Source organism: Paroedura picta, chromosome 1 (genome assembly GCF_049243985.1).
Source record: "Paroedura picta isolate Pp20150507F chromosome 1, Ppicta_v3.0, whole genome shotgun sequence".
NCBI lineage: Eukaryota > Metazoa > Chordata > Lepidosauria > Squamata > Gekkonidae > Paroedura > Paroedura picta.
Window position 1 is genome coordinate 31,921,286 of NC_135369.1, and position 15,364 is coordinate 31,936,649.

The following is a 15,364-nucleotide window of genomic DNA, read 5'->3' on the forward strand; positions in this document are numbered from 1 at the left end:
AGTGCAGAAAGCACCACACTGTTCTGTGTTGTTGCATTGGTTCTAATCAAAAGAATTACAATGGATGGTGTTCTCGGGTTTTTTGGACTTTCCCTTTGGACTAACACATCTGTAAACAGTCTGAAGCCGACTTCCCTTGGCTGCACAGCCCTTTCTTCAAAGTGATCCTCTGGTTTGCTGGTGCTGACCAGGGTCCTGGAAAACACACCAGCATTTTGCAGCATCCTCTGAGAACCTGCCTAACTTGTTCTTCCCTCACATTTTGTGCACTTTGCAGCTAACGAAGATGGCTTGTGCCAGAGTCTAAGAATGCCATGTAAAGCTGTCACTCCACAAAGGCCCTGGGCCACCGATGAATGGGAGATCCCCCGGGAATCTCTGAAGCTGGTCAAGAAGCTGGGTGCAGGCCAGTTTGGGGAGGTGTGGATGGGTAAGTGTCGGATGGCAAGGTCCCTTATGGGAATGGTGGAGGGCAGTGCAAGTTCTGTGAGCTTTTGCCTCATTAATTTCCAGACACAATTTAAAGTGCTCTTTGTTTACCTCTGAAGGTTCCTACCTTCACTAGGAACCATTATGCATGGGCCAGAACACCTGCGCTGGCGGCAGCAGGGCATCAAGGAAAATCCCTGATTATACATGCCCCCACTGCCAGTGCAGGCATGGCCTGGCCCAGGGCCATGGAAGGCCCGTGTTATCAGAATGCAGGAACTTCCACAGTCCTCGGGATACTGTGGGTGCCGGCAGGGGCTGGGGTGGGCCAGCGCTGTTCATAATTGCCAACGCCTTTCAGCCTGCCCGGCCCACGCCCCTGCGAGCTCTGCAGAGCCAGCAGGGGCATCCCCTTGCCCCCGCTGAAAATAGGGCTGAATTGTGCAAAATGGCTCACAAGCTTACTTAGGTAACTGATTGACACTTTGTTCTGTATGGCTGCATGGTACTTATGTTCTGCTTCCGTTCTTTCTGAAGGTGCCGGACTAAAATACAAATGCATAAGCAATTGAATGTCCCATTTTGATTGTGCTGGCTCACTCTGCATAGTCCACTTTGAGTCCCTGCACAAAACGCAGACTAGAAATAACATAAATTAAATTAAGGACAAGCTGAAAGACTAGAGTTTTTTCGGTTTAGAAAAAAAATAGTGACAGTCCAATTCTCACAGGGTACCTGCTCTGGGTTCTTTGGTCCTGGGCCCTCCCTCTCTGTCACAGACATGCAGACACAGACTCCTTCCCCCTACTCCCCCCTCGCCTCTCCCTCTTACCTCTCATTTCCCCAACCTCCTCCCTGGTCCCTCCCCCCTCCCTCTCTGTCAGATACACAAACACACATACACAGAGACACAGACTCCCCCCCCCCCCAGTCTCCCTTTCTTACCTCTTGAGTCAGGACACCCACTGTTTTCTGTGGTCCTCTGCTGCCTCAGCTGTCTGCCCCACAGCTGGCTGCAGTGGGGCTCCTTCAGGGCCACAGCTAGGCCAGACTCTGTGGGTGGCAGCACCATGGCTGCTTGGACTCTGCAGGCTCTATCTCTGTGGCTGGGCCAGCATCCACTTCTCTCATGGCTGCCCTGGATTCCATGGCTGGGCTGGGCTGGCCTGCACCACAGCAACAGCTGACCCAGGCTCCGTGAGCAGCACAACTACCACTGGCTGCCTCCATGTTGGCCACCTCCCTGGGTCTTCTGGCATGCTCAGGGTGGTGGTGGTATCATGGATGTCACATCTGTGAGGAATTCCATGTCAGCGCACCAAAAGATGTGTTCCACATCAAAAAGACAAGTATAAAATTAAGCATGGTACAGAAAAAACTGACAGGGAGATAATTGGTTCATTTGAAAGGTGGTGTAGGAGGAGAGTTTTATGGATACTGTGGACCACCAAAAAGACAGAAAAGTTTGTTCCAGGTGACATCAAGCCTGAATTCCCTCTAGAAGCTAAAATGACTTAACTGAGGCAATTGTGCTTTGGTCACATCACAAGAGGACAAGAGTCCCTGGAAAAGACAGTATTGCAAGGAAACATTGAAAGCCAGAGGAAAAGAAGATCCAGCATGAGGAGGATTGAGATTCAGTCAAGGAAGCCACAGCCTCCAGTTTTCAAGACCTGAACAAGGCTGTCAATGAGCGGATGATTTGGAGGTCATTAATTCATAAGGTCACCATAATTCAGAAGTGAGCACATAACAACTGGAAACAAAAAGTTTACAGCAAGGACTTTTTGCTCCTTCTCTGCTAATGATACAACTTGGGAGCAGTTGATAGGGAGCAGTTTCGGAACAGACAAAAGGCAGTACTTCACACAATGCATAACTGACTTTGGGAACTCACTGCCAAAGGTCACAGCAGTAGCTACTAGCTTCGTTGGATTTCAAAGCAACCCTAGCAGTAGGGAAGAGTCAATTTCTTCAGTCTGGGAGGAGATTACATTAATTAGCTTATAACAGTAGCAGTTGCTGTGCAAAATCTGCATTACCTGCCTGAGTGGGGCTGGCCTCCAGGACTACACAACCTTGCCAAGAAATCCATCATACTTTCTATGCCCCTTTTGCTGTTCTTCAGCTGCACTTGCACATGTGGGGGAGAGGAAGCCGGATTTTGTACAACAAAAACACTGTCCCTTACAATGTGCTGCCCTAGGCAGTTAGCTATGGTCATCTGTGAGTAACAGTAGCTTTCCGATCAGTTTTGCTCTTCTTTGTTTTTTTCCCCTGATGAAGCCTGTTTAGAGATGCCATGTCCCTCTTGGTTGCCATGTCCCTCTTGGTAGGGCAATGGTCCCCAACCTTTTTATCACCGGGGACCGGTCAATGCTTGACAATTTTACTGAGGCCTGGGGGGGGAGGAGTCTTTTGCCGAGGGATGTTGCCGCCGCCTGAGCCCTGCCCCACTTGCTTTCCTGCCGGCACCCCTGACTTCCTGCTGCCCGCTGGGGGGTGCTGCCAGCAGCAGCTGTGCAGTGCCATGCAGAGGGGGAGCCCCGGCTATGGCAGCCACCGGAGAGCACCAAAGGTGAACCAGCAGCAGAGTGGCAGGGCAGCCCCCAAGACAGCAGCCGGGGAGGAGGACGAGGAGGACCCGCAGTCCAGTACTGACTGATCCATGGACCGGTACCGGTCCCCGGACTGGGGGTTGGGGACCACTGCAGTAGGGTATCTAGATCCAGGCTCGGAAATTTGGGAATGGAGCCTGGGGATGGGAGGGACCTCAGTGGGGAACAATGACACATAGTCCACCCACCAAAGCATCCATTTTTTTTTTTTATAGATGAGCTGCAATTCCAGTTCCCATCTGGAGGCTGCAATCCCTCATCCCAGTCCTTTAAAGCCCTCTGCAGTGTCATCAGGAAAACACGGTCATGCCCACTTCTTCCTCAGGAATCCCCCATTTTGGCCAAACAGAAAATGATCACAGCTGCTATTTATGAACTCTTTCTGAGATGCTGCTACTTCAGGGTTGTTTGTTTCTACCATTATGGGTCTCAGTCCTTGTCCTCCAACCTAAAAAAAACAGCAACACAGAAGGCCTGATCTTCCTGAGGTGGTAAACCTTTGTCTGGGTTGCTCTTTCAAATGGCTGTTGGAAGTCACATGATGGTATACTATCCTGTGTGTGTGTGGGGGGGGGGGGGGAATCCTTCCATATTGAAAAATGGAGAAGATTCCTGGCCTAACCTGATATGCTAGTCTCCTAGGGCAGGGAATGTTTATAGCGTTTACAGGGAATGTTTATAGTGAGGACGAAAATGCCAGTGTCTTTGAGTCAAGTACAGGGAACAATCAGTAGTTAAATCATCAAACAAATCTTCTCCTACAGGATATTACAAGAATAACGTGAAAATAGCAGTCAAGATGCTGAAAGAAGGCAGCATGGCCCCTGATGCTTTCCTGGCTGAAGCCAACTTAATGAAAAAGCTCCAGCACAGCAAGCTGGTTCGACTGCACGCTGTGGTCACCCAACAGCCCATTTTCATCATAACAGAATACATGGCCAATGGTAAGGGTCTCATTTAATTATCAGATTTGTACTGATCTGATGCTGAACACAGAGCCTGGTGATTTATCAGACTGCAGTCTCCTTAGAATGGGGGTGGCCGAACTGGCTGTCCTTGCCTTAGAACTTTCCCCAGCATGCAATGTGAATGTTTTTATGCGTTGCTTTTTCTTATTTCTCTGCTGGGGTGGGGTGGTTTTTGAGAGCCTCTCATCAAAACAAAGTGCGGTATCACACTGTGCAATCCAAAAGGCAGATCTACCCTTCTAAAGACATTGATTTCAATATACTTCAAAGGGTACAGATCTGTCATCACAGCTGTCTTGGCGTATACTCCTTAGGACAGCTCCTTCAGAGAACATTCTGTTTTCCCCTCCTTTGCAGGATGTCTGCTGGATTTCTTGAAGACGCCGGAAGGAAACAAACTATCTCTTCCAAAACTTATAGATATGTCAGCCCAGGTGGGTAAACTGCCCCAGCAAAAGCTGGGCCAGAATGAGGTCTGGATAATTTCTTGTATTTGATTGTGCATTCAGAAAGGCCAAAGCAACCCCCAGACTACCCAAATGGGTTTCAGACCCAATCCAACCATGCCAGATGTGGCCTGACCTGCAGGTAGCAGGCCTGCCCACCACTGGAAGCTGCAGGACTGGACTTAACTTCCAGCATTCTTTGAAAACTTTTAAAATCCCCTATTCTGAACCGCCCACTCTGAACTCCCCAACTCTGGGTCCTGCGTATCTGAGAGACCACCTCTCTATCTATACCCCTCAAAGAATGCTCCATTCTTCAAATACCAACCAGCTCACAGTCTCTGGTCCCAAAGAGATATATGTCTGGCTCCCACCTGGTGGAAGGAGCTCCCAGAGCACATCCAGGCCCTGCTGGAGTTGGCACAGTTCTGCAGGGCCTGCAAGATGGAGCTCTCCTGCCAGGCTTTTGGTTGGGATCAGAAAAGCACTGTGGAATCCTCGGTTCTTATATTTGATAGGCTTTTGGTTGGGGCCATCTACCTATCTATGACCCCACCCATTCCACTCATCTCATCATCTATTTACTCCCAGACCAGCCAGACCTTTTGAGGATGGTGCCCATGGGAATGGACTGCTGGACTAGACAGGCCTTTGTTTTGCTTTGATAGAGCATTTCTTATACACTGGTTTCAGGCCCGTTCTTTGCCCTACTGGTGGTGGATGCAGTTTCAGAGCACCACAAACCACTATGGTCTGGGTTCAACATTCTGGTTCAGTGAGGAACGTCACCTTAACCACATCATGTGCGTAAGGAGATAAACAGGAAAACACTGACCCATCAAGAGACCAGCATTCAGTCCAAATCTTAAATTAGGAAGTGACCAGAGTACAAATTTTTCTTATGGTCAAGCCCAGCAGTCACTCCCACTCTCGTGCTTGCTTGAGTCGAGAGGAAACCCACCACCTGCTGCTATCTCATTAACATCAGGACAGGAAGTGACGCCAGTTTCTCCATTTTCCATTGAGGTTCACGCTGTTCAACGTGAAAGGATGTCAACATGAGCATGCAGTATACTTGTGGAACATATGTATTAATATCCTGTTTGAAACCACATTAAAGCCACAAGGTGCCAAAAACTAGAATCACTGAGGTGTGGAAAATTCCTCTGCCCCATTAGTCTGAAAAAATGGAGGGTTAGCCAGCTTTTTAGCCTTCTATCATACTTGACTTTCTTCTAAAGCAACTAAAGCCTGGCCTGTTTTGGAGGCATTTGTCTGAACTGCATGATATTTCTGTGGACATGAATGTTCTGAACTTGTGTGTTATAGGAAGGTTCTAGAAGTTACCTCACTACTGTTCAAATATTCTTTGCAATCAAGAGTATATTCTTCAAGGAAGAGAAGTTAAGTCCTGGAAAGGTTTGAGGTGTTAGACTAGGACTGGGGAAACCCAGGTGCAGATCTCTTCTATGACATGAAGCTCACTGGGTGACTTTGAACTCTGCCAGGAAGCTCAGAGGTGACTGTGGCCACTTGCTTAGCTCGTAGATGTTATATAGAAAAAATGGAAATCCTAAATCCTGATCTATAGCCTCTTAGAGGGATATAAGATATAAATATCAGGGAAAGATAGAATTTAACTTTCTTAGTAACCAAAACTGAAAATAAGTCCTAGCTCAAAAGAAATTGTAAGTTGTTTTGTTTTCTTCCATGTTTATTATTATTATTTTTGTTATTATTATTATTTTCCAACCTTCCATAGTCAACAGATAACATCAGAGTTTTAAAACATTTCGTTATAAATACAGTATATAATAAAACATTAACAATCAATCAAATTCAGTTTAAATTATTAAACTTATATTATATTAAAAGCCACCTCCTCATAATTAAATTCTTACCAGAAGGGGGGGGGGCTTAGCTGGTGTTTGGGCAAATTTTATTTGGGTGGATAGATTCCTTAGGAGGTGGTGGTTTTTCTTTCTTAGGAATGCTGATTCTTTGAATTTAGGCAGATTCTTTGAATTTAGGCAGAATTTAGTGGCTGGGCAGGAAGGGTTGTGTCAGTGCTTGGCACTTCTGACCCATTCTTGCATGCCCAGGGAAATGCTGATTACCACTTCAGGGTCAGGAGGCAAATTTCTTCCAGGCTAGACTGGCCAAGAATTCTGTTTTTGTTTTGTTTTTTGGGGGGAGGGGGGAATATGAGCATGGAATTGGGGCTTCTATAGGTGGGCAGGTAGTTGTGAGTTTCCTGCATTGTTCAAGGGGTTGGACTAGATGACCCTACAGGTCACTTCCAACTCCATGATTCCATTATTCTATTTTTAAAAAGAAAGCAAAATAAAGTTAATAGTTGGGGGACACTCTTCCACATTGCTTAGCCTGAGAAGTGAGAATGAGCCCATAGAAGGATGCACCTATTTCAACTGGCAGTGTCCATGCAGAAAGCTTTGAAGATATCTGGAAAGGTTTTGTGGTGAGGTGTACTTTCCAAAAGAAGTGCTTTTGGATTCCCTTTGAACTATATTCACAATTTAGTAAGATTTCAGTTACTACCATTTCCACTGGAAACATATACTGAAGTTTACCAAGAAAGCCATGAATGCAAGCAGGCTTAAGATGCAGGTACAAATGTTCACCTTAGGACTATCTTGCACCAGTGGTGGCACTCTGGGCTGCCGCTGATACGTTACAGCAGAGCTGCATGCTGTGTCTCCACAGGGGACGCATTTTGGCGACAAACCCAGTCCACCCCAGATTTGTGTGTTTCAATGGATGCAGCCAGGGCAGAACAGTTCCACCACACCGGGGGCTGCTGGGGGGGGGGGGGCTGGGATTAGCAGGAAGGTGGGATTGTGCGAGATCAGAATCCCAACTTCCTGCAAAATAAATTCCCCATTCAGCCCCACAGTGGCACAAAGCACCACAGAGCCCAGTGGGGCATTTTCTGTCCTGGCTCTGAACCGCGTCCACATGAGACTTTGCCGGGCTAGGCCGCATTGGCCCCAGAGCGCCTAAGGGAACACGGAAAACATCCATGTTCCCTTAAAGTAGGGCAACGGTGGCCTAACATGTGCTGGGCCCAGGAGAGGCGTGCCCAAGTGGTGATGTCATGTGGAAGTGGGGATTAGCCCCGCTACCATATGACCGCCCTCCTTGCTTTTTCCGCCCATGCAGAATTGGCCTGAATGAGCATCTATTATAGGTGCTATATTCACATCTGGGTCCCACAGAACAGCTTGGGTAAGGATATAGGCATCTTTCTGGAACTGCTCACTGTCACATCTGACAAACTGCTTGAGCCTTAGCTTTCAGAGTCAGATTTTGAGATGTTACTGCCCATCTCAGACACATTTCATTAACATTATTTCAGATATTAAAGTTGTCATTTTTAAACATCTAGTTTGCAAGTCAAACTTTTTGTGAGCTTTTTCTAGTCAAAAGCTTTCCACTTTCAGGAAACAGAACCAGTTATATATTTCTAGAAAATGTCCTTGAGGACTAGTTTCTGGGGAAAGAATAATGACATCTCTAGGACTGATTGTTCTGTTTGGGACATGGCAATTCAATTCTGTAGCACATGTGAAATTTTACATTTTTTTCTCTACTTTGTAGATTGCCGAAGGAATGGCATACATTGAGAGAATGAACTTCATCCACAGAGACCTCAGAGCAGCCAATATCCTTGTTTCGGAGACTCTGTGCTGCAAAATTGCAGACTTTGGCCTTGCCAGGGTCATAGAGCATGAATACTTAGCTAAAGAAGGTCAGTTCAAGAGTGGGGGCCTTGCAGAGTCTTTATGAGTTTTTTCACATGTGGCAACAGCAGACTGGAAACAAAAAAACAGGGTGTTGAAATAGTTTAAGAACTCTCTCTGTGTGTAAACTTCTAGTTCAGGCAAGCCAACATTTGTCTTCAAATCCTTGTTGCTCCAATAGTCAGCTCAAAGCAGGGGCTTTACAGTATTGGACCCCCCTGTTTTAGGAGCTTCTGGCAGCCCATCCCTGTATGTTTTTGTGAATGCTAAAGGGTTCCTGATCTCTCCAGTTTCCTTGTTTTTTCTGAATTGTTTTTATGGCTGATCTTGGTGGCTTTCTGCTGCTGTGTGCTTGTTGTAATTTCAGTGCTCTCATTTTGAAGACTGATTCAAACAGGAAAGGGCAACTTTGATTCTACACTTAAAATAAACAGATGAATAGATGAATCGACAGATGAATGGATAAATAAATGTTTTAAGAAATGCTGATTGTCCTTCCCCTCTCCCAACAAAGAGAGTGAGAGGAAATCCTAGAGCAAAAGAGACTTGACGTTCAAAGTCTGAATCTTGCCTGACGGTGTTGTGATGGCTTCTAACTATTTCTCCCTGACAGGTGCCAAATTCCCTATCAAATGGACGGCACCAGAGGCAATTAACTATGGCGTTTTCACCATCAAGTCTGACGTCTGGTCCTTTGGTATTCTGCTAACTGAAATTATCACGTATGGAAGGTGTCCTTACCCAGGTATGGGAGACAACATATGAGAGCTAGTTTGGTGTAGTGGTTAGGAGTGCAGATTTCTAATCTGGCATGCCGGGTTCGATTCTGCACTCCCCCACATGCAGCCAGCTGTGTGACCTTGGGCTAGTCACAGCACTGATAAAGCTGTTCTGACCGGGCAGTGAAATCAGGGCTCTCTCAGCCTCACCCACCTCACAGGGTGTCTGTTGTGGGGAGAGGAAAGGGAAGGTGACTGTAAGCCACTTTGAGACTCCTTCGGGTAGAGAAAAGCGGCATATAAGAACCAACTCTTCTTCTCTTCTTCATATCAGTCCCTAGCACTGAATTTATTAATCCATTTCTTCCCTGGATTCATAGTGTGCTGCACCCCACATCCTCAGGATGAACAATTTTCTTATTTACTAAAAAAAAAATGTAACAAACACTCTTAAAGCAGTTCCAACAGCATGTTGAAAACTTTGGTGAGACTGAGAGAAAAGCTGTTTTTTTCCTACACCATTTTTCTCTACCAAAAAGAATCTCAAAGGAGTTCCTTCTCTAGTTGCAAAGGCTTGCCCTTGGTCTGCTGCGCTGTCTATTTCCACACCCTCACACACTCCCAATTTTGTCGGCCTGAACATGGCTGCTTCACCTGACTGCCAGTCATCAGTCGAGAATATCCCTTTAGAAGTGGACATTTTTAAAGAGAGGCTAGATAGCCATCTGACGGAGAGGCTGATTCTGTGAAGGCAAAGGGGTGGCAGGTTACAGTAGAAGTGTCAAAGGTCTTATCGCATTGCAACTGGGGCTGGGATGGGTGTGGTCAGACACAGTTTTTGCAAGGCTGGTGCCCAGATTACGCAAGGTCACAGGCGTGGCTCCGTGCTCAGCCAAAAGAGAAGCCTCAGGCAGTAGCTGGAGAATGTCTGCATTATCAACAACTTGAGGGAATGGACAATTGACAGTTCCTCTAGGGCAGCCAGCACCACCCCTTGGTTCTCCAGGGCCTGTTCTGCATACAATAGATAATGCACTTTCAATGCACTTTAGAAGTAGATTATCCTGTTCTGCACAGGAATCCAGCTGCCAAAGCACATTGAAAATGCATTATCCTATGAGTGCGGAATGGGCAGTCTGCTCACTCCAGCCACCCCCACCTTCTTCTTCTTCTTAAGGGCACAATCTAAGAACTGAACCTGCCCACTCTGGTTGGGGTCTGGGCCCTCTGCCCCACCCCAGCTCCAGGCCAAAGGGCTGCCCTACTCCAAACTGCCACTGCAGGCACCAACCACCTGCATTCTGCTGTTAGTGTACTTGGCCATGCTCACTCACTAGGTCTGTCTCCCTGTTGTCCCACTGGCTGGACCTTTCCTGCCAGGTAGATGCCCCCAAAGGGTTCCTGGCCTCCCCTGGCTTCTTTTACCTTTATTTGTTGTCTATAGATTTTGAGAATTTACATATTGAGTTCATCTAAGGCGAGTTACTAAATAAAATTAAGAAGTCATGAATGAAAAAGCTCATTATAAAGGGGTTTCCTTTCATTTCCTCTATACTGCAGCTATGACCAATCCTGAAGTCATCCGGTGTTTAGAAATCGGTTACCGGATGCCCCGTCCAGAATGTTGCCCACCTGAACTCTATGCGATTATGTTGAAATGCTGGCAGAACAATCCTGAAGAAAGACCCACATTTGAATACCTCCAGTCCACCCTTGAAGACTTTTATACATCCACAGAAACACAATACCAACCCGAGCCTACATTTTAGCCGCAATTTTTTGAGCATCTTCCCCACGACAAATTTACAGGGAACAAAGGAATTTTATCGCAGAATGCTGATGGGACGGACATTCAGACTTTGTTTTGAGTGGCACCTCTGCAGTTCATGTTTAGTTTGTCTCCCTTCAATATGGCCTTTGGGGTCCTCACTCCAGCGACTTTGTTGGGACCCCAGTTTATAGACTCAGCGAGAGAAAGGCCAACAAGAGGCTGTAGCTTTGCATGTGGTGTATACATTGCCATCAAGAGGGTTCCCCACACAGAAAGATGCTTAAGTATAGAGTCTAAAATCCCCTAACTGCATCAGCGCCTGACCTTCTTCTGGATCAGATATGAAAGGAGGCTGTCTCCATAATGGTGGGGTCCCAGGGAAGGATATTCCAGGCTAGACATAAAGAATAAGAAGAATGTGGCCTTCTCTTCCATCATACTCTGCTGCTTGGCCCTGATTTCCAGCATAGTTCCTTCCTACATTCCCCCCTCACTAAGCAATAGCATTAAAAGGCTGGAGCTGTGATACCAATGGGAATATTTTGTTGCTGGGGAAAGTGTCATTGTGAAATCAGTAATATTTTGTTGCTGGGGAAAGTGTCGTTGTGAAATCAGTAAGCTGATCAGGTTGATTTGCCATAACCTGGGAAGCTATTGCACAGTGCCTGTGCCAGTACTGAGGGCATGCTGTTGACAGAATTGCCAACCTCCAGATGCAGGCTGGAGTTCTCAGAAATGCAACTGGTCTTCGTCAGATCCCTTGGAGGAAATGGCTGCTATAGCAGTTGGTGTCTATGACAGTATAATCTGCTGAGGTCCTTCCCCTAACCCCAGGCTTCATCCTGGAAACTCCTGGAATTTCCCTACCCAGAGTTGGCAAGCCCTACTTGTTCCTGTCCTCCTAGTGGTGGCTGTGACTTTCTGCCTGCACCAATGTTTGTGAGGTTGCTAGGCAAGCCTTAACATGGCAGCTCAGATCTCAGAGCACATTGATGCGTGATCTTCCCCCCCCCCCCACCTAATGTTTCAATGTGGAATTTTTAAAAAAAGAAATCCTGCCGCGATATTTTCTCTGCAAACCAAAGGATTCCAACAGGTTGGCTGAACAATCTTCCCCTCTCTGCACATAGTCTCAATGTGCATATTTTTTAAAAATCCATGTTCTGGAGCCATTGTTCCGAGTTAGATAGCTGGCCCTGCCAGGTACAGTCAATGGAGCTTATTTTGGGCTCCTGGACAGTTCCACATTATACTCTCAGCACTCCCTATGCTATGCCCACCTCAACAGCTGTGAAAGGCAGGGGGCTGTGGCTAAGGATCCCTCCTCATGTGGGCAGGGTACACTTCCAACATGGAGCGTTGAGCCTTGAGGCAAGCAGCCCCAGGCCCTCTTCCCGTAGTCCTCCTGCTTCACTGCCAGCATGGTGGGGTATAGCTGGTCCCATTCTGTCTCCAGGGGAACCTCACAGCAAAACATCCAGCAGGGCACCTCTGCAGATCTGCCACAGAATACAGCCTGCATTGTTTGAGGGGGTCTTAGACCTCTCCACCGCCTCTCATGCACAGAGCATGGGGCCTGCAACTTCCCAGCCCTCTTCTGTGGCTCTGCATTTTGAGGGACAGCAGGAATTGATATCTGGTATTGAGGCATTCCTTGCTACTCCAGGCTTTCTCAGGGCACAGCATGAAACCCTAGTATAGGCAGTCAGGTAATGCACATGGAAGCTTGGCTCCAAATTCCCACTCAATCCATTGCCTGAACCAGCTCTCTCTCAATCTGACCTTCCTCACAGGGCTGTTGTGAGGATAAAATGGGGGGGGACTGCCTTCGGTGCTACCATGAGCCGCATGGAACAAAAGTGGGATACCAAGGACATACATACATACATACATACATACATACATACATACATACATACATACATACATACATACATACAAAAACTACATTGTCTCAATATTTTTAGAAGGAGCTGGGTTTCTATGTTACAGACATTTGTTTTGTAGGGCTAGAAGATCAAGACCATTATTTTCAATATCTGGAAGAAGAGAAATCCTTCTAGGGGGAATCAGGACTTATTGCCATAACAGGTAGCAGAGCCTGGGACTCAGGAGAGGCTGAATTCATTCCAGATCATGTGGGAAATGGGGAAGGGGGGCAGGCAGCCTGGTAGCTCACTTCAGCATGACCGCTACAGCTCTCTGTTGCACTCGTAGACATACATGAGAATCCAGAGCCTGCCTGTGGGATTCTTCCCAGCCCTGGTGAAAACAGGGATGAGAACTGAGAGGAGCTGGATGCAGCACTAATTTGGATGGCCTAGTAGCAACGCCTACTGTGGCTGGCAAATTTTAGACAAGAGCACAAGAGAGAGGATGTGCCACAGTTGTGTATTCAGCGAGTTTATAAAAACAACAACACCCAATTCCAATATAGGATGGTGGAGATTTATCTTGGCAGAGCTCTGGAGCGGGTGGGAAGGGCGGGGGGACCGGCTGACGTGTCCACAGCTCTGCTTCCCAGCCATTTTCTGGATGATCATGCCACTTCTGGGGTTTCTTGAAGCCTGAAGAATGTTTTGGGGGTTTCTCAATGGTAAAAAGGTTGAAAAAGGCTGAGTTAGAGTAACAGTCTGGGATCTAGACAAACAATAAATATATCCAGAGCACAAAAGTGGCCAAGGAGGCAGTTGGACCTTTGGAAAACCAAGGAATACAAGGAAGGCTAAAGGAAGATGAGATGGTAGAGAATCCCAATCTTTGCAGCCATCTTCATGACTGAAAGCCTGTGTCCAAAGCAACTATTTCCCAGAAGGGAGTCTGAACATAACCAGCTAGGGTACCCTTAACGGTATTCCTCCTAATTAAACTTGGATCTCCACCAGGGAGCCCACTTATGCATTCATGGACTGAACTACTCTTAGACTAAGTCTGATTCTGAGTTTTCCTTTGGCAGAACTTGGAAGGGGAGTGGGGAGCAGGCAACATGTAGTTTCATGTTGCCCTCTCAGCTCGGACTGCACACTGTACCTAAAAGAGGATGCAAAAGTGTTCAGTCTTCCAGATCCCCACTAGGTGTCTCTCTCCCCTTAGATATCCTGCACAAGGCTTTATACACAAATAAAAACCCAAGCACAGATCTGCTTTGGAAGGTGTGTCCATAATGAATGAATGCTGAAAGAAAGACCAAGAGTGCTCCAAGCTGCCCTAACTGCTACTTTTCTGCAGAATACGGGCTTCAAGTATGGAGAGTCCCATTAGCCACCATAATTAAGCTTTGGTGGACCTATTCTCCATATATTTGTCTCTGCCCTCCTTCCTTTCAAATCTGCCTTCCCGTCCCACCTTGGAGCTCTGAAAGTTACAGCTGCCATGGTCCAGATAAGCATGGCTCCTGTCTGGATTTCACCACTGGCTTGTCTTGCCTGCCCTGTAAAATGCAAAAGTTTGTTGCAGCTGACCCAGCACTTGAGCAATATCCAACAGCAGGCCCCTGCTGGCTCAGTTTCATCTCAGTTGAGCAAAAGGGGACTTGCTTCTGAGTAGACTGAGTTGTTTACTTTATTCACACCCCATTTTTCTTCCCAGCGCGGTCCCAGGATGGCTTATGCCATTTTATCTGCATCCTACAGTGAGGCAGGTTAGTCTGAGATCATCCAGCAGGCTTCCATGCCGGAAGTGGGGATTCGAACCTGGGTCCTCCAGATCTGAATCCGATATTCTAACCACTCGAACTTCAGCAATCTATGACTGGACAATCTTGTGCACTAACGAGTACTCTATGCTGACTTGCATATTCTGGCTCCCTCTATCAGCTGTTCCACTCATCTCGAGATGTGGTCATGTACATGAGTAACACTCGGTTGGTCTTGAAGGTGATACTAGATTCAAATTTTGCTCTGCTGCTTCAGACCAACAGAGCTGCCCACTGCCCATAGCTTTTTCTGGGCAGGGTGTTACACTTGATGCTTTTTCAGTCCCTTCAAGGTGTTCCTGCTCAATCCTGGTTTCCTTCCCTCTCCACCATTTCCCGATTGTCACTCACCCCTAGCAATCTCTCATCTCCCGCTCTGCACACTGTTTCGCCCTGATGCAGCCCTTCCCTGTGTCGAGCGGAGAGGACATGTGGCTCCGGGCCAGAACTTTGTATGCTGGAGGTCCCAGATTCAATCCCAAATTCTGCAGTTCTAAAGCCCTGGTGGCATGTGACAAGAAAGATCACCACGTAGAAGTTGACAACAGTGACCTCGAGGGACCAGTGGTGTAGCTCAGCATAATGCAGCTTCCTGTGTTCACAGTTCATTATCCCATGAGTGTGAAGTCTGATTTGCTTCGCATTGCTAGTCCATGTTATGCCCCCCCCCGCCATACACACACACACACACACACACACACACTTTTGGCTGAAAGGCACAAAATGTCCCATTTTCAGTCTTTTTAAAGAAACCAAGTTGCATGTGTTTACATTATTTTAGCATTCTGGGATGTCAGAATTTATCTTGACTGTGTAGACATATACTCCATGCCCCTTGTTAATTCATTCAGCCTTCTTCATTTTGCTTTGGAAATTGAGTATAAAGGTAGTTTTTAAGATTCAAGCTGTTTTCCTAGTTTATATCCCTCCCTCTTCTTCCAAGTGGCAAACATTATTT

At 46.9% G+C, this 15,364-nt stretch overlaps 1 protein-coding gene across 1 annotated transcript in view; it reads left to right on the plus strand.

Moving 5' to 3' along the window:
* BLK (BLK proto-oncogene, Src family tyrosine kinase) overlaps positions 1–11,228 on the plus strand; it is a 33,047-nt gene extending 21,819 nt beyond the window's left edge. The window contains exons 8-13 of the mRNA XM_077331066.1: positions 278–430; positions 3,812–3,991; positions 4,373–4,449; positions 8,080–8,230; positions 8,836–8,967; positions 10,502–11,228. Of these exons, the coding sequence (XP_077187181.1) occupies positions 278–430; positions 3,812–3,991; positions 4,373–4,449; positions 8,080–8,230; positions 8,836–8,967; positions 10,502–10,710 (902 nt within the window). The 3' untranslated portion in view covers positions 10,711–11,228. The remainder of the gene's footprint in view (positions 1–277; positions 431–3,811; positions 3,992–4,372; positions 4,450–8,079; positions 8,231–8,835; positions 8,968–10,501) is intronic.
* Positions 11,229–15,364: the final 4,136 nt, after the last annotated feature.